The sequence below is a fragment of the Branchiostoma lanceolatum genome, chromosome 2 (genome assembly GCF_035083965.1).
Source record: "Branchiostoma lanceolatum isolate klBraLanc5 chromosome 2, klBraLanc5.hap2, whole genome shotgun sequence".
NCBI classification, from domain to species: domain Eukaryota; kingdom Metazoa; phylum Chordata; class Leptocardii; order Amphioxiformes; family Branchiostomatidae; genus Branchiostoma; species Branchiostoma lanceolatum.
In genome coordinates this window covers 26905448-26925783 of record NC_089723.1, presented here as the reverse complement: position 1 = coordinate 26925783, position 20336 = coordinate 26905448, and the positions used below count along the sequence as shown (strand labels likewise).

Genomic DNA, 20336 nt, shown 5'->3' with positions numbered 1-20336 from the left:
GCAATTTGATCAGGTGATCATTAATAGGCGTGTCAATCAACTTAGTGGGTCATTGGATGGAACGATATACGCTATAGGGGTGAAAATATAGATCTAAGGCTTTGATCTTTATTTTGGTAAGCCAGCTACAATTATAACAGCAATCTAATCAATTTATATATGTATGCTTATCGATAAATATCTTTTTCATATCTTCTCACCATGTATGACCAAATTAAATATATATCGATATTAGCACCCCTACAAGTGGAATGGAACAAACGATTTCGTCGGTCAAAGATGGCTGCCGTCTGAAAGTAGATTGTGTTGAATTTTACTTATTTTACAAATCCTGAGTGTTTGAGACGCTTATTCACAATGAATGTGGTGCTGGCGGTGAAGCAGTATGTGGCGAAGATGATAGAAGACAGTGGGCCGGGCATGAAGGTTCTACTGATGGACAAGGACACGGTAAATGGCGGGGGGCGTATTGACCACAAAATTGTATTCTGGTAACGTTGTCAATTTTGCAGAAGATGAAATCCTAAATTTACCAAGCTACCTGTGACAGGATTCAGACAAAACAGCATCAATATATTGTGTAGAGGAACAGGGTGTCTGTTTAGAAGTGACACACACTGTATAACTTATAAGTAAAAGAAAGGTCAGTGGCAGACAGACAGCGTATACATACAAAAACTTGGGAAAATTACTTTCAATGAGATCGTTATAACGCGTTATTTTTCCTGCTGTATGGACGACTGCATGACTGTACTGAAGAAATGAACGTTATACTCCAACTCTGTAACTTAATTTTGATAGCGAGAATTATGCTGGTGTATAGTTCCCACATAGTGATATAGCCGCTACCAGCGAAAGCTGCCTTGGCTGACCCAGTGAAATGACTTATCTCATTGTGAATAAATACAAATATATGTACATAGTATGATTTTCCATCAGAGTATAAAGTAGGTTTCAACTTCAAGTGTGGATGTGTTCTTTCCTCTTTTCCAGACCAGCATAGTGAGCATGGTGTATGCCCAGTCTGAGATCCTGCAGAAGGAGGTGTACCTGTTTGAGAGGCTGGACTCCCAGGGAAGGGAGATCATGAAGCACCTCAAGTGCATCTGCTTTCTCCGACCAACAAAGGTTACTGTAATTCTTGTTTCTTTCACGTAATTCTTGTTTCTTTCACTGTAACTTTATGTTCAGTGTTTTCATGGTCACCTGTCCTCTGTACCGTGAACTTATCATCACCATGAAAAACCTGTTGTAATTTTTAATGACTCCATCACACATCCGTTCTGTAAATCACTTTCCCCCACCGTAAAGTTAAAGCTCAGTGAAAATGTCCATTTTCCTTCCACCTTGAAATTTTGCTACCGTGAAGATAAAGTGAATTATAGTAGTCTACAATAGTTAGTCTTTATTTGGGTTTGCCACCATCTCTAGGCTACATACTAGTATTATGTTTGTAGCATCTAATGGAATACTAGGCTATGGTTTGAAGTGCACACTGTGCAGTATGATGCATTGCTGGTAATATGTCAAAGTTGAAGGCCCCTGGCCATTCTTTATATCTTGCCAGGGGCCTTCAACAATGCATTGTACTGTGCATGCACATCTCAAACCATAATCTACTAGCTTATAGGAACCACAAGCAGGGTTTTTATTTGGTAACACTGTCTGATTCAAAGTCGTATCTAAAGTACCTTACATCATACACTAGTAATATATATATAATGGGGTTATTCTTTTTTTTCTCTTTATTGGTGTATTCAAAAGGAAATAACAGATTCAACTAAAATGGGGTTATTGTTTGCCTTGCAGGAGAATGTTGAGTTCTTGTCACAGGAACTGAAGAATCCAAGATATGGGATATATTATATATGTAAGTATGAACCAATCAAAAGCAACAGAATATAGTAGTGTACAATATGATATGATATGATATGACAAAAATGATATGAAAAATACTAGCATGTAAGTATGAACCACTCGAAAGCAACACGGTTTAGTAGTGCACAATGTTATGTGATATGATATGATATTATGATAATATTTCGAACTGTTCACAGCTCAAACATATAATGAAGATTCCATGGCAAGTTTTACAGCAGATTTGCCAAGCTCATGTTAAATCATTGAAAAACAAATATTAGGTTGCTCAATAGCTAAGCCGGACTTAAGTTGATAAGTTTTTATCCACAACTTAAGATAACCGTTTGACTAGGTATGAAAAAGGATGACAAGCTTATACGTAGGAAATCACTTTTAGCAGGATCTGTATAAAAGACCTTTATTGTTGCCTGTTCCTGACTAGGTGTGTGTTTCAGATTTCAGTAATGTCATCAGTAAAAGTGATGTGAAGATCCTTGCAGAGAATGATGAACAGGAGGTGGTTAGAGAAGTACAGGTGAGAGGTCATTTATGTGGAATATAAGAAATATCTTGTCTCCAAGACAGGCAAAAATAACATTTTTTATCATAATTTATAACTCACTCCATACAGTTAAGATTTATTTGTTTTAAGATTTTTTGAACAGAAGTAACTTTGAGATGCTCAATTTCTGTCCAAAGGTTGATTTGGAACAGACCATTTTTGCATGAGGAGGGAGAGGGATTGAAATATCCTATGTTTAGGTGCAAATGTTGCCTTTCTAGTCTTACATCCATGATGAACTTGAATAACAGGTGAAAATTGTGTCTTACCTACTTGTGTTTCAGGAATTCTATGGCGACTACATAGCTGTGAACCCACATCTATTCTCATTCAACCTCACTGGTTGTAGCCAGGTAAAAGCTGTGGCTTCTTTAAATTTCCCCCATTCATGTTTCTCACTGTGTAAAGATGATAGCATAATAATATGAAACAGATGTATGAAACGATATGTTGTCCGTGTTTTCCTCTTTTCCTCTGCCACTTTTCTTCATCTTCTTTTCTGCATAACCAGTGTAACAGACCAGAATGTCCCCCTGTCCAGAATGTACCCTGGTATATTCTGCTGAGGGGTATATTTTGCCATGTTGCACCTGAAGGTCATCTGCCTTTCCTTTATATATGTTGTATGCTATAATTCACTTATAACCAACAGCTGTACTTGTATTGCAAAGCAGTGATACAGCTAAACATCAGCATGGTCCTTTATTCTCACAGGTTACTTCTCTTCCTTTCTACCCTCATCAGGTATTTGTATCTTGCTTCTGTGGTCTGCCCTTAGTGCATTTTCCTTTGTTTCTTATAGGAAAAAATCGTCAATGAGGTTTTTTTTTCAATCTTGAAAAAGTTTTCACTTCCAAATAGTGCATATATTATCCATCAAAAGTTGCTTTATTCTGTTTTGCTTGTTTGTTTGCTTGTTTGTTACTTTGTTCAGATGTTGCTTTTTTTCAAGTTCAACGTCCTTGTAATCTATCTGTGTTAAAAACTGTCTTGAAATAGAACAAACTGCTTGTTTATTGTTAAATACGACTGTCGTTCAAAAAGTCAGAAGACTATAATGGATAAAGCAGAAATAATGCATCATATCATTCTTGACAGGGAATCAACTGGACGTCTCAGGCCCTGGCCAGAAGCTGCCAGGGACTCACCGCTCTTCTGTTGGCTCTCAAGAAGTGTCCCATGATCAGGTATGCCTTACTATAGGACTGTTGTGGCTCCCTTGTTTTTGTTATAGCTGTTGATGGAAATTAATGGATGGATGGAAAGGTGGATGGATGGCTGGTTTATTGACATAAGTTTATGTCATATCAATAAACCATGTCAATAAACCATTCATTTGTATCCATATGTATATCGTTTACCTTCAGTCTTGCTGGCATAACCTTATAAAAACATGTGCGAAAGCTTCTTATTATGTTTCTAATATTTTACTTTTCTCAGGTTCCAGAACTCGTCAGAGATGGCCAAACGATTAGCTGAAAATGTCAGGGTAAGTACATGGCTAAAGATAAACCTTTAAGGCTGATTTTGGTGTCAACAAGTGTTATACCTCTGAACTTCCATCTTGTTATTGGTTAACAAAGTTCTTTGTGCACAACTTAAGAGTGGATACTTGGTGTTGTCGAGGTTCATCCTTTACAAAATTGTTTCCATCCTGCAGCAAGTCATCTCCAAAGAGGCAGGTCTGTTTGACTTCAGGAAGCCTGACGTCCCGCCACTGTTACTAATCCTGGACCGGAGAGATGACCCAGTCACCCCACTGCTTAACCAGGTGTCTTAACACTTCCTGTCTACTTTACAAAAGGATGTATACATACATACATGCACTACTAGTAAAAATCATATGTAAAATGGAGAATTCTTAGACTTCCTGAGCCTTGTACTGTCAGTAGTAATCAATATGAATTTTCTACTTTTGGTAGACTGGTCCTTTGTTTAGTAAACCCCATTTACAGTCTCAAGGTTATCACAGTTTCTAGAGTCTATTACATCCCTGCATAATCCTTTAGCATTGTGGCAGCTGCTCAAAGTGACAAGTCCCGTATGCGATTATCTGTTTGCAGTGGACGTACCAGGCTATGGTGCATGAGTTGTTAGGTATCCATAACAACAGGATCGACCTGTCATCAGTCCCCGGGATCAGCCGCGACCTGAGGGAGGTCGTGCTGTCTGCAGAACATGATGAGTTCTATGCTAGTGTAAGTATGTGTGTCTAAATTTACATTACTAATAGCCTAGCAGTATAACTGTCCCCTGCTGTAACTTCTTTGCAAGTATGTACTAGAAGTGGCAGCTTCTTGTATTACATCAAATAACTTGTTAGAAGTCATGACCAAGCATGATTGTCTCTTTAGTAAAACCTTTCACATGATGTGTTTGTATGCAAAGAAACAAAAGTCAGGTTATTCAAATAACAAGGACCAATATTGTTGTGTGTACTAAAATGTGCCATAAATTCATGACATTCTGTAACTGTTACTTTTTAAAGCCCTTATTCATATTCTGATAATTGATTTATGCTTGCCCTTTTGTGTCATTGTTTTCCATAGAATATGTTCTTAAACTTTGGAGAGATTGGCTCCAACATCAAAGAACTAATGGAGGACTTCCAGAAGAAAACCAAGAGCCAGCAGAAAGTGGAGTCCATTGCAGATATGAAGGTGACCAACTTTTTGCTGTAATCTGACTAATAATAATAATGGTTTTTATTGGTCAGAAATTACCCGTAATGGCAGCCTTTCTAGCGCTGAATTGATGCAGGGTTGACATGTTTCATTTAATACATAACATATACCTAATCTATCCACACTTGCATTTTGTGGATATGTCGCAAGGGTCTGGGCAGCTGCCATTCGGTGCCACCAGGTGACCTCAATACGACCTTCTCCAACCGAAGTCAGGTACCCATTTACACCTGGGTGGAGTGAGGAAATTCGTGTAAAGTGCCTTTCCCAAGGGCACAAGATCAGTGACACGACAGGATTCGAACTCGGGACCTCTTGGTTCTGAGCCGAACGCTCTGCCGTTGCGCCACACGACCCCACATTGTTTTGTGTCAAAGCTGTGATAGAAAAATAATGAAGAAGGCAGTAATGAAGGATATTCATGTACACACAAAATTTCTTTGTGAAATGAAATCTTAAAGTTGCCATCTCTGACTACCCATCAATGTATGGGCACAATCCATCAATGAGTATAATCTACATTACACGGCATGAGTGGTAAGCCATCCCACTGCTATGTCATATGTGTCAAATTCTGTGGATCCGTTGATGGGGGTTCAATCCCAGGATCGGCCCCAGCTTGGACATGTTGTAAAGGCTTGCATTTGTCATTTCGGGTGGTGACGTAAAGCCGGTGGAGGGAGCTTCATATGTTAACCTCAGACTTCAAACCTCTGCTCATAAAAGAACCCAACACACTTATCAAGAAGTGCTCATGGCTAAAGATGTGAGCCTAGTGACCCTGCATTGCACTACTTCCAGCTACATTGAGGATGACAAAAGAAGAAGACATGTCAGTTAAGTCCTATGTTCCTTGTCCAGGCATTTGTGGAGAACTACCCACAGTTCAAGAAGATGTCTGGTACGGTTGCCAAGCATGTGACCGTGGTGGGAGAGCTGTCTCGCCTGGTGGGGGGCCACAAGCTCCTGGAGGTGTCCGAGGTAGAGCAGGAGCTTGCCTGCAAGTCTGACCATTCCAACCACCTGCAGGTAAGAATGAAGAATACTGTTACAGATTACTATGCTGTCCATGTCTAAATCCATTGTAATGTCTTGTCTTTGTCAGCAGGGCTAGCCCTTTGTAATAGCCACAGTCTAATGGGCAGCCAAACCTATAATACGTTTTTGCATATTTAAGGTTGATGCATTTGTATCTAGTATATGGGTTCATATAGTTGTGTCCAAAGAAATATCATATGCAACTGCCATTACTCTGATCCAACATTGACCAAAGAGAACGAAAGAGACTCTTCAGCTATAATAGGTTTAGATAGTAGGCTAATTACGGTTTGTGCATTACGTTCTAAATACATGCTCATGTACATCCTTGTTTCCTACAGAGTATCAAGAAGCTTTTCCAGGATGAGCAGGTGTCGGAGCTGGACCTGGTGCGGCTGGTCCTATTGTACGCGCTGCGCTACGAGAGGCATCCCAACAACGAGGTGCACTGGATGATGGACGCCTTGGGAAGGAGGGGAGTCAGTGATAGATACAAGAAGGTTGGTCTCAGCTCAGTCAACATGACAGACAATGTGTCAAGTGAATTGGATCGCTAGTTTAAGATTCCACAGTATTGTGCTTATCTGTGAAGGGTTCTATAAAATGTACAATGTGCATGTACTTATGAAATCTATCATTAATTGACAAAAGAATTTGAAGGAAAACATTGAAACATTCATAACATCTGGTTGCAATACACAGCTTAAGTGCTAGGGGCTACTTGTGCTTTGAAATTATCTCCTAGATTTATACTGAAACAAGTTAAATAGTAAGATTTAACACTCAGATTGCAATGTACTCCAATACAACACTGGGATCTTATATATGGTTTACTTATAATTCATTTCTCCTGTGCAATTAGTACATGCAGACAGGGAAAACAGCTTGAACAAGATATATCCAACGATTATCGGTGATTTTGTATGCAAGTAATTCATACATATCATAGTACCAACCTGCAGACTAGCAACTTGACTGTTTTGTTCTGTTAAGATATACTAGACTGTTTCGTTCCTGTCAGTTTGAGGGGAATAATTGGTGTTATGATTTTTCTTAGACTTTGACAGCCATTCAGGTGCTGTTGAGAAGGAAAACTGAACTAGAATTGGCAGATATGGATTGTGCAGTGTTTGCATCACAACAGTGACTAATTTGACTGTTCCATCATTCCCAGCTCGTGTCAGCGATTGTGGAATACGGAGGAAGCAAGCGACGTGGCACTGATCTATTCGGCACAGACAACACCAACCCCATCTCCTTCACTAAGAAGCTCCTTAAGGGCCTTAAGGTACAGCCATCTTCTTGGTGCACAGCATACTTAAGATAAATGTTGCAATGTGCCATCTATGTCTGTAATCTTTTATCAGCCCATGTCGAGAGCACGCTACGGTAATTGCAGACCATTAAGGGATAATGTGGCTATTCCTAATGTGACTTATCTAATCCATAAACCTGCCTGGGCTAGTCAACCATCTGATATCAGCTAACGGATCACTTCGTTAGGGCGTAGTGGGAAGATTTGTGAAGATACCAGAGCTTAGAATGTTCAGGAGGTGGATTGCTCATGTCAAGTTTTCACCATGCAAGCATTCATCAAATATGCTTCAGCTCAAAATTCACAGATAAAATGGAAAGAGGTATTTCTGGATCGGTTGTAAGAGATTTTCTTACTTCTACTTCTTACCATGCAGTCATTCATCAAGTACGAGAATGTACTTTTGCTTTGATTTTCGTATTTTTATGCGATATGAATGGGAAATAAGGTCATTTTGGATGAGTGAGGAATAACATCACCTTGCAGTATGATGGGATGGTAGTCATACATCAGATAGCTCTCAGCATAAGTATTAGAAAGAAAATGGAAAATAGAGCTTAACATGTGAGATGACAACAATATGTCAGGAATCTACATTTCTTCATCAAACAGTATGTGTCTAGAAGTTAAAGATGGATGTCCAGATGCTTAATGTACAAAATAATCATTAAACTGGTGGACGTGCCGACTACTAAGTACTAATACCAGCTCCAAAAAGAAGAAAAAAGCAGCCATGCCTTCGAGTATAAGAGTTATCAACCCAGAATTGAGGTGTTCAAAAATTTGTTTGCCCCTAGCACTATCTTAGACTAGAGTGGAACTCAATGCCAACAAGTACTGTAGGAGCATCCTCATTAGATATTCTTAAACAACACTTAAAGCTAAATGTGGAATGTTTAGGTGTTACAAGTCGTTCAGTGTAATATACAATGTAACCAGCTGCTGCTGCGACACTCACCTGCAAAGATGGTGTGTTATGCCGAATGGCGGTTATACCAGCTATATAGTGTAGATATATACAGATACAGATAAACATGAGTTTTTTTTGTGTAGGGTGTGGAGAATGTGTACACTCAGCACACTTCCCTGCTGCAAGATGTTCTGGACCAGCTCATTAAGGGTAAACTGAAGGATGGGAGTTACCCTTACCTGGGCACCAGCACCCTCAGGGACAGGTCAGTTTGTTATATACAATACTCATCCTTCCTATCGTCTCCTGTACAATGTATGTATTTGTTCTTACCACTCTTTCCCTTTCCACACAGTCTGTCAGTCTCTTATCAAATACATGTACTGTACAATTTATATCACTTACTGTAACTTGCAGTGGTTTTATTTTTGCAGTTTTAGCATTCACCAAATTTATAACACAGTGACAGATTCATGACACTGCAAATATGCATTTCCATAGTAAATTGTTACTGTACCACAGAAATTGTTTCAACCACAAACTTAAGACACCTTTTTTTCTGTCTGCTGAGAAATTAATACTCTCCAAGCAGAGCGTGGGTTTCGGCTGGTTTTTGACGTGTTTTTAGGCGTTTTTGTCGGGCTTTCTACTTTGTCATCCTTTTTTTTGGCTAGACACATAGAAATAAAGGAATGTGCAGTAATATCATCAATCTTTGAATTGAAGACTTAGGACATAGTAGAGGAGTCAGCTTCATTTTCAACAATAGTATAACAGAGGAAATAGTTAATGGCCTTTGTTGTATGTTTTATGGTCTAGCAACAGTAGCGGTACATGTATTTGTAATCCTGCTTCAGGCCTCAGGATATCATAGTGTTCACCATCGGAGGAGTGACGTATGAGGAATCTCTGGCCATCCACAACATGAACAGGACCACTCCTGGGGTCAGGATAGTACTCGGGGGCACCACTGTTCACAACACAAAGAGGTATGGACTTGGCAATATTGTTCACCAAAGAGATTTACCTTTAAAAGATACCTACATGTTCCTGACCATGCTTGTCAGCTAGAATCTAGTAACCCTAGATTGATGAGTTCAAAAAATTTTCTGAGAACTGTGGTAGAGTGGAACTTTTTCAGTACCGAAAGGGCATCCTCTAAACAGCTTTTTAAACAATGTTTGGGTTAGATGTGTTAAGGTAAGGTGTTACAGGTCGAATAGTGTAACCAGCTGCTGCCATGTGCTTTGAAGTTGGTATGTTATACCAGAGGGTGGTTATACCGGCTCTACAATACAGATGCAATATGCCTCTTTTTAAATGACAGGCTTAACCTTCTCCCTGCTGCCTAACCCATAACCAATATCGGGAATTGGTAGTCAAAAGGCCATTGCAGTGTGCTAAAGGTTAAGCAGAGAAGGTTGACAATATTACCATTATTTTCTTTTTTTTCTTACCACAGCTTCTTGGAGGAGGTATGGCAGGCAACACAGGGTCTGAGATTTCAATACACCAACGCACAGGCCTCCCCACAACACAGATGGACATAAGTCTTGTATTCAAATTGATAATATTCAAAATATGATGCACAGATTAGAGCGCTCAAACAGTCAACTTGCTGTCCTTCAAACACATTATACAGACATCGCCTCTGGCATCAGTTAAGCCCGGAAGTTGTAATGATGAACTTGAACCTGTTGTATACTAGTATTGTGAGCAAGGCTTAACTGCAGCCTTACCTGGATCAGTTCAGTCTGGAATCAGGAAGGTGACACGGGAATGTAATCATCTCGAGAGACAATGTCTGTAGCACGTAGGCTGAAACAAATGTTGTTAATACATGGCTGGGCTGATAGCATCTCTGACAACAGTAGAAGGGATATACTGCTGTATTTTGTGACAGTTGAAGAGCAGACATCTTATATTATAAGCATTGCCGGTGCCAAGTTACTGCTCTTTACTAAGTTGAAGTCATTAACCTAAGTGGAAAGCTGTGCTTTGATGTTGATACTCTTACCCTGCATTCAAAGAATACCCGCATTTCTTGTCTGACAGGTTTAATGTTAAAACCTGCCGTCGAGCCGCCTACAGAACACTGATCAATACCCATTCTGGTGTACAATTTGGGGGCGCTTTGAGCCGTAGTTCTGAAATTGATTCCAGATCAGTAATCACGTCCCTTATTCCTGCCGTGTAGAAAGACCAAGAAGCAAGTTGAACAATTTTCATATTAGGTACAGGCAATGGAAATGTGCTTTAAAAGTTACTGAAGAGTGAAGTTGCCAGTGTAAAGAGAGTGAGCACATAGAAAAATACAAATTCCATTTTACGCTTGACTGAATAGGTACAGAAAGATGTGCAAGGAACTGTGGCAGATATTTTTGCCTGTAAGGCAGAATGTATTCACTGCACAAGTATTACAAACATGAATGTCTTCAGTTATCAAAGTTTATATGCCTACTACATATACTAACCACAGAAAGGCCAAACAGATTTGCAAAACACTAAAATATGTTTACTCCAACTGCTGAATGGCTTGCTTCCATCTGGGCCTTTGCACCCAATCATGCATCATTTTGGAAAGTGGAAACTTTAGATCAGTCTGAGAGTCGTCAGTCAAGCAGAAGAAACCCTCTGATTGCCAGACTAATCCAATATAAATCACAATTTTCCTACTGGATTAGTTTCCCTGGCCTGTCGCCCACTTAATGCTAATCCATGCTGGGGAGGATTGTAGCTGACCTGGTGTGAGTTGGCAGACATGCCCCAATGCATACTGTAAAGTGCTTTCAGTTTGGAAGGGATAAATTCCATCCACAGTTTGAGTGTGTCAAGTGAATGATGTTACCCTCTGACTTGCTAATGTGTATCCATATTCAGGTCGACTGGGAGAAAATAGTAGTGATACAAAACACAACTGCCACAGCAAAAAAAGGAACTCGCTAATTTTTTCAATTTTACAGCACGCCCATCATGCTATCAATCAGTTCTGCTGCACAGGTGCCACAATTTGTTTTCTCCAGGGACTTGTTGGTGACTGGAGGGAGTACATTAACCTTGACACACCTTGACGTGTCTACTTTGGGGAAGTTCATGAAATATGCAGGTGTCAATGTGAATTATACAGAGGTGTAAAGTTAAACAAGGTTTTGCATTGCGTGTCATCTGTTGGGATGATATGTATTATGTAGACTTTTCCAGATATACATATGTTTGTATAAACAGTTGTATTCTGCTATTCTCACTTAGTATATTTATGCTTAGGTTTAACCAATTGCTGCTGTAATGATGTCCAATGTCTCAGCAGAAGGAGGGCAATAGCACTGACAAAATATATTGCAAAAGTATAAACTGTAAGGTGCCTGTGGTCCAGTCTTATCCCAGAGAAAAACTTTAAATTTCCTTAGTACAGTCTGGTGTGAGGCATTCGTTTTGCCCATGGCCTCCGAAGGGTATAGATTTACCTATTACTAGACCATTACTGTAAAGAAAGGTAAATCGGTTGAACCTCAGCCTAAGGACAAAGCACCACCATTACTGTAGCCGCTGCAAAAACATCAGTTGTGTAACTATGCTTACTTTACAATGCTAAGGCAGGCTTGATGTATGTTGGAAAGAGGGCCACTCTCAAAAGGAGTACTTGTTTTGATGAATAGATATGATTGCCATCAGTCCCAATAGAGATGTAAGTACAGTGATGACAGCTCCTATTCCTGATGTATTATTATTCTGCAGAAGACTTTACCATTGGGACTTGCTATGAATGACATACTTTACAAATAAGTACACAGCAGGGGAATACAAACCTCTTCTAAAGCATACCTGTAACGTTACATGCCAGCTGAAGTATTGTGCAATGTAATTTTAACTGGCATTTTTATCTCTTGACAGTACAACTGATGCCAAAGTAGGGTCCTTTCTTTGCAATGGCAGTTTCAACATATATATTAAAATACATGTACATTGCACAAACAATGACTAGTAGTGTTTGTTTTTATTATGTAGCTATGTTAACATATTGATATGATAAACACATAGTTGTGATAAGCATATGTAGTTGATTTGAATACTGGTAAAAGTGTTTTACCAGTATCATGCATAAGTAAAATGAACAGATGGTTTTAAATCATACGATGGTCCTGAAATCCCTTTAAATCTGTAAACTGCTCCAAATATTATAAGAAAATCCTGACAAAATTGTTGATAAGCCAGATGGGATATAAACATGAAAACCGTTAATGGCTTTCTCGTTTTGCCACCAATTAAATCAGGAAATGTAAGATTATGGTGAGATTGGACTCAGTAAATGAAACTGCATACTGTTCTGTTCTGTTGCGTTTCATGTTCATTTATTTTCATAGAAAAAATGTATTGCATACGCCAATAACAAAAATGGTGTTTTTTTATGTCTAAACTCACTATTCACGGCAAAGTGAGAACCGAGTGGGATGCCGTTACATCCATTCTCCTTCCCAAATCATCAATGTTTGATTAAGTTCCACTTAAAGCTGTTGCATGCCTATTAGTTTCCATTGACGTTCGACACAATGAGAGTAATACTAATGAACTTCAGTGCCATATGCACGGTGAATGTATCATTCACCTACTTCAAGTGTGACATATGATTTAGGCTATATACCGTCTTCAATATGAGAGTCGAAATGAGCTTCCTTCCTTTGTCATAGATCATGTGTATGATATGAGTGTCATTTCCCAAGTTATAACAGGCAGCCAGAAAGCCTAGTCCCAGGGGGCAGCAAGTAGACAAAATTGCCGTGCTGCTCTGACAGCATCTTACCCTGTGGATTCCCAATATCACCACGCATATGCCTTTGATAGAAAATAAAAAAAGACTGGTGCAAAAGAGCCTTCTAAAATGGGCCTTTCATGCGCGAGTTTCGTTTTGAAGGCAGGATTGAAAATTGTGAGGATTGTGATGAATTGTTTTGATTGTCACCCAACTGGCAAATTTGAGTAACATTGCACAAAGAATACAGCACCAAGAAGGAGGCATGCGTTTGTGCTATACGGAGTCGGTGATATTAAGTTCATGTTTTTCGCCAGGAGATAGGATATCTTTATAGCCCACGTGGACCAACTACGGGAAATTGGTTTTGTTAAAGAGCCCGCCTGATGCTCTTCTCTTGGATTACCTTTAACTAGCCAATCCGTCAAAATCATCCTTACCGGTGCGGCAATGCTAGGAAGGGTGATCCTAATCGCGTGTAATGTGGCAGTCGTGCCAGACTGTTCCATTGGGGAAATTCGTGCAGTTATTCACTTCTTTTGAGTTCAGTCTATAACGCCGGGGACTGGTGAAAACGAAGGTGCACATTTACTAGTTCTTGGCCGTTTTATCTATCAATGAATTCACGTTATTCGCACCCCATCGCTGAGAAGAAACTTTGTGTACATTTGTATATCACAAGGTAATGTCTTTGACCCTGATAATGAAGGGAACTTCATGATTGCGACACATGTAATTCATGTTGAAGTTAACATCATCGGACATGTATTATGCAAATTATACTTATCTCCTCCATGTTTTATTAGAATAACCCACATCCCATCAAGAGCAGTAAAGGATTGCTTTGAAAAATGAAGGCTTCAAGTCAGTAATCCTACCGACGACATTCAATTTACTGGATGACCCGTTTGCCACCTCGAAAGTTACCGCCACCCAATCAGTAAGTAAAATTAGGGACTCAAGTTTAGGGTGTAGAATGCGGCAAGCGTGTTAGACGGCTGAGAAAAAGAAACTTTTGACTGCCAACCAAGTTGTCCAAAGGTTAGCGTAGAAAATCTATCCATTCAATGTAGCATGCATTTCTATATCACATCCACACGACACTGACATCACATTATGCAAAGAACCGGTAAATGTGATTATTCTACATCAAGTGAAAGAGATAAGCATCATCCAATACATGATGACAGGAACTGATTTTAACTTTGATAATAAACTCTAAACTGCATTTATGGGCATAGACCCCCTTTCAGGATCTTTTCCCATTTATATTCATGAGCCCTACCGATTACAGTTTCTGCAACAGTTCTATTAGTACCTCCCGTGGAGGTGAAGCTCCAGACGTAACAAGATAACTGCCCTCTTTCTCTACCTCTGCTGTAGCATGATTTCATCAGGTGCTGTGATCGCAACCGGTCAAGTGGAAAGACTTAGAGTCGGTGTCGTCTCTAAAAGTTGATTATCCGAAAACTGGGGTGTAAAGAATCCCTGTGCTGATAGCCGAGAGACTAAGGCAATCTGTTAATGTTTACAAACAGGATCCACAATAATAAATTTAATCTGCCTTGCTTTCTGGTATGGATTAGTTTGTGGCGCACTCTTTAGTTGAGACGTTCTTTCTGAAGGCAGCTCTTTACTGTTTGTACATTTGGGGTTGTGTTATTACCAATCTACAGTCGTTCCAATCATTTTACTTGGGACGTTGTTTTTCTCAAGGTCACGTCTTCTCTTTCTTTAGCACAGCGGTGTACTTCAGTCAATAAGAAAGGACCATGCCCAATGCCATTTAGATAAGGCCTCGCAAGGCAATCAAATAATTTACCATTGCAATTGCTAAGAGTGTACTCACTTTTACAATTGTCGGAATGGCACCGTAAACTTTTGATCTGCCCTTGAATTTCTGTGCCGTGCACCTATACTACTGCTGCAGCTAATACACACTGTAAACAAATAGTACAGCCTCTTTACTATGTTGCGACTCTCTTTACTGTGTTACGACAATGGCCTACATCGGTCATCCCAAGCATATACATTGCAGAATGACCCAAAGTGGCTCTGTTTAATGCTGTCTTTTCTTGAAGAATGGAGCATTCGGAAATGTCCTAGATACCAAATACTGTACTATAATTACTGTGTCCAGTTGCTGTTGTGCTGCTGGACAATTCATGAATCCAAACAGCAGACTGTCCCCTTAGATAACCCCATAGGTCACGCATACAACATTTAGCACATCGGAACAATCGCTTCGCATAAACTTGCATTAGCTTCCTTAAAAGGGAAAAGCTTTCTGATCAATTGACCGAGAAAGAGTTATCGATTTTTTTCACTTTAATCGGGCGTGGGCGCGTACATATACATCTAACAAGCTCATTGGAATGGATGTAGTGTTGGCCGATGGGTGTTTGGGTAATTTCCGCGTTTTTCTCTGATGCTCGCATTTTACGTCCCCTCAGATGTGTAGTTGCCGTGATGTGGTGCTCTTCACACGATCCCATCGGAGTGTTGTACAGCCCTTGAGTGAATGTTAAGCACGTCAGTCTTATATTTCAGACAAGGTGAGTTGGCGTGGGTGCGTCCCGTAAATGGCCATGCTAGCCCCGGCGGAGCCGGCCAGTTGTTGAGCCTTCGGCCCGGGCGGGTATCGTAAAGCACTGCACTAGAATTCCGCCACATAGAAGACTACAGATTTGTAGCCTCTGTGTGTGCAAAGAGCAGCCACCAGCATGACGGGTGGACTGGGAATGTTGCGCCCTGGAGTGTTTGGTACATGAGAGCCGCCGCGTGCCAGGATCAAGTGAGTATTTCTAATCACAGCGGCAGATTTGTCACGACGACAGAGGCGGGACGAGAGTTGTTGTAGGAGCAGCAGGCCACGGGGCGTTACAGAGGCACTTAGCCGTGCGGCAGTAATCACGGATTACATCGGAGACCTCACCTGATATGAAAGATGACACTGTTCTACACCGCTAGTTGGCCGTCCACTGAATTTGAAGTCGTTCACTGAACTGGACGTAACTGTTGCCGAATCTTGTGCTTGACTGACTGCTTCATACAGATGAGAATTGATTATTTCTTGTTGTACGTTCCGGAGCCTGATATAACGTAGATCCGTGGGTCAGGCGTGTTGCCACCTACAAGTGGCGAAGAGGAACGTTAGAATAGATTAATGATAAATGTTTATTCAATCTATACAACTGGACACAGTATGAAATTATCAGACGTTTAAAGTGTCCACCTGACACTTTAAATCAGTGATGGAAGAATGTATCAATACATGGTATATCTTTCCATCTCTTTTCCGTGGAATAATTTCATACTGTAATCCAGTTGTATAGATTGAATTAAACTTTTATTCTTCCATTTCCTGGACGACTAATATTCACAAACCTGTTGGAATAGATTACTTATTATCATATATGCACGTGTGTCTGGACTATGCCGGAGTATGCATACTCTCATAGAATGTAGTTCAATATACCCATCAGATCGTGATACACTCACACACCGTTATGATATATGTGCGTCACCACGCCCCATTCATTGGTACCTTGATTAATCCCCAAGCAGATGTTGGGAGGGAGGATCGCGACGTTTTTGTGGCTGCCCTCTTATAAATACACTGTATATTTATACACGCAAAAATGAAGCTCTTCCGTAAGGAAAATATACATGAAAATCCCATTACTGTGTAGGGGTATGCATGGTTGTATGTTGCTGTTGTACGGTCCATATTTCATTCATCGCTTCACCCGGTTATCTCATACCCTGGAGCGGATACACTTCATCAGTAACCGCAGTTAAACTGGGGCGGCCCGCGCGGACACGGACAGGGTATAAACCCACTACCCTTATCCCCAGGGAGTACTCAATGTCGGGTAACAACCGAGCATAATGAGGACCGATTTTATGTTCAACCGTGTGGATCGATCCCAGTACCTCGGGTCTGTAGCCTTTTTCTGACTTTATCAGTCCCAGTCTGTTTTCATCAATTTTTAAGTCCATGTAGCTCGTATTCATTAAGTACATGATGGTCTTCTTTATCTTTTCACTTTCCTCAGTAGTTTTGTCATAGTTTCCTCAGCTTAGACATTTGTAATGTATGGCATGATGAGAATACCAAAGGGGGTCATGGGTATTAGCATGGTGCCGTAAAACACTCAAGGGACAGGGTAATAAACACATAGAATACTCGTAACTTAGTTTGACAAAAATAGGAATATGACAACCAAGGGCAATTGCGGTCGTTCCACGAGAATGTTACGGTTGCCGTTGGACTGCAAGATTGCCGTGCACCGTCATAAATGTATACTGTAAATGCAGAAATGTTCGCGGTGATATTATGTTTGCGGTTTTCGCGGCGACTGTTTCACCGCAAACTTAAAACCACCGCGAACATTTTTATCCAATACTGTAGCAGTATGTGACTATAGCGCTGCCGCAAACTTAAAACCACCGCAAACACTCCATATTCGCCTTAGCGCGAAATAAAAGCCACGCGAACTTAAAATGCATTTACAGTATGTCAGGCTCGAGGTTGCGATCTGGCAGAATTGCCGATTCTCTGTCAACAGAAACTCCGAGCAGGATGCTAGGAATGTGTTAGGCTGGTCTTCCATTTATGAATCTCAAATGTTAAGTCGATCAATTGATATTAATCAATGTTGACATGTTCTTAATGTCTTTTTAGGGGATATCTCTAAATATAGGGATCTGCGGCCTATTCTGCTAGATTGCAACCTCTACCCTGACAAATACATTTGTTGCCAGCTGTCAGCCAATCAGAGGATCGCCTAAATATCTTCTTTAGGTAAAGCCAATTCTCTGATTGGCTGACAGCTGGTTAGAGGCCATGTCCACAAAAGTGGAAACCTCAGCCCGGCCGGTTTAGCAGAGCCTTCTGCCCTTCTCTATATTGCATAGGCCACGGGCGAGGCTCTGCGTTGGAGAATGGGAAGAGGCAAAATAACCGACTTCTTCCCGTGAGGCCCAATCTTGTATACCTGACGTGTATTAAGGCCCGTCACCCTGTCAGGTTTGATACCCGTCTGGTCATGTTGTGATGCAGGAAGTATTACTCCTGATGACCTAAGGGTCAGGATGGCGAGTTTTCCCATTCAGACCCGCGAGGTTGCATCGGAAATTCTTGTGTCACGTTTCCACTTCTATTAGCAAAGCACAAGGAAGAATATAAACTGGCATAAACGCCGTCGTTGTTCATTATACAAAAACTAATGTAATTCGTCGACTGGATATTCATTCATATCAATTAATCCGTTCTTTTGATTCTAAGAAAGTAAGTAAATTTATACAAAAAACAAAACTGGCCTTGTGTCGTATAGAAATACAATAGCCGGTTTCTATTCAAATTGGAAATATTAACAGTATTATTGTGATTCCGACTTTATGTTAGTCCCATAATGTCTGGCCCTAAGCTTTAGGTGCATGTAATAAAGACACTGCCTCTCGTTGAATTGCTGAATGTGTGTCCCCCGCGGGGATCCGGAGCTAGCTGAAAGGTCGAAATAGATGTCAAGAAAACGAGAATTGAGGCTATAGAAATGTAGGAAGTAGAATGATTGTGAGCAAGCTTCACCCATGCAGTTCAAATTACGTTGACCCAACTTTTACAACGCTACGTGCATGGCAAAACGCGCGCAGACAGTACGTTATATACGCATCAAACCTATTTCTAATCCAAGAAAATGACACGTAAAAGCCTAGTTGCTTAATTTGCCTCCCAAAACTTTCAAGATCTGAATTGCTGGCGTCCCTATTATCAATTCAACGGAGAATGAAATACTTCTTCACTACAAAATCAATTGTAGCTGTCGGAAAACGATTGTGAAAACTTGGAGATAGTTATCGCAGTGCCGATGTGCTTCCATCCATTGTGTCGTAACGTGTCATTTGTCCATGATAGAGGCTGTTATCTGATGTGATATCGAACGTCTGCACAGCGAAACCGCTCCACACAATGGCTGCCGAGAAAGAATGAGGACTCCCTTGTGTACTTTGATTGTATCTTGAGATCAATCATGTCTTCCATCACACCTTGAATACCTGTAATCTGCTATTCACGTCAGGTGATCCAAATCTTTTCCGCACTTCATGTTTAAAGTAATGATTTTTTTTACTGCGAATCAAGTTCCTTTGAAGAAAACTAAAAATTGGAAATCTCAAACTTTCGTGAAATATCTAGAATTTCTTGTTTAATTCACCATTGTGAATTTCTCGCTAATTCTGTCTATGCGTGACCCGGGCTAAGCCAACCTTCCCATCCTGCCAGCTGCGGGACCAACTTTGGGCCAGGGCCAAGCAGTCTTCCGCCTCACATTCTGCCACTCAACTACTGAACGAACACACACCAATACAAAGAAGCACACAGACCGATAACATAACCTCCGTTTTCATGGAGTTAAAAAAATGGAGGACAGTGATACTGTATTGGGTCTGCTCTGTTGATACGGCTGAAAATATCTTGTCCTAGCCTCTTTTATAACAGCTACTCCTAACAACTTCTCTCGCTGGCGTAATGAGCTCGAGAGAAACGCACACATGCTGAGAGAGTAATTTCACCTTAAGCATTCTACACGTTGCCGTGCTAATGATGTAATTACAGTCCGATCCTTCACACTCTGGCTCCACAAGCTCTAGTCTGGGGTTATTCATTACTCGGACGATCGGCTTGTCAGGCGACCTCCTAACGGCGCTTTATCAATGGGCAGAGGCACGGATAGGCAACTCAATCACATTTGTTAGCTGGTTGATTGACCCACCAATCAAGTTAGTAATGTATCGATGGCTAACGTGATTGATTATTCTGTAAGTTGCTATAAAATGATTATTCTGTAAGTTGCTATAAAATGATTGACAGGTATATGAGTGACCTAGTTATTGATTCGGATGGTTGATTGGTTAACCAAGTCATCGCTATTAGTTCTAGACAGTTACATGATGAATAAACGGTTTCAAACTGGCGTATATGCTTATAAGTTATTCATTTATCAGCATTTGTGCAGCCAGTGAAAGAAACATGTCCAGAGCCAGTAAAATCACTCTCTCGTATCCCTGACGAATTTTGAGTCTCTGTCAGCTACTTGGGTACCATCCTCCGTAGTTACCAAGCAATGGCTGCAACGCGGCAAGCGAATCAGTGAGAGCCAGTGGTCTAACCACGGAGGATGGTACCCAGGCTATCCGTAAGCGGGGATTACAAAGGA

The 20336-nt window shown here is 40.6% G+C and overlaps 1 protein-coding gene across 2 annotated transcripts; it reads left to right on the top strand.

Annotated features, from left to right (window-relative positions):
* Nucleotides 1-246: 246 nt before the first annotated feature.
* On the top strand, nt 247-12344 carry LOC136428292 (vacuolar protein sorting-associated protein 45-like). Of its 2 annotated transcripts, XM_066417685.1 has the most exons (17): nt 247-450; nt 994-1128; nt 1810-1870; nt 2316-2395; nt 2707-2775; nt 3137-3166; nt 3521-3609; nt 3863-3911; nt 4083-4193; nt 4486-4620; nt 4972-5082; nt 5968-6135; nt 6486-6644; nt 7319-7432; nt 8513-8634; nt 9227-9358; nt 9832-12344. In XM_066417685.1, exons 1-17 carry the CDS (start codon nt 358-360, stop codon nt 9917-9919), a joined length of 1746 nt encoding a protein of 581 aa, XP_066273782.1. In that variant the 5' UTR covers nt 247-357; the 3' UTR covers nt 9920-12344. The 2 variants fall into 2 exon arrangements, with proteins under 2 accessions (XP_066273782.1, XP_066273783.1); XM_066417686.1 differs by lacking the exon at nt 3137-3166 and having other exon boundaries at nt 248-450.
* Nucleotides 12345-20336: the final 7992 nt, after the last annotated feature.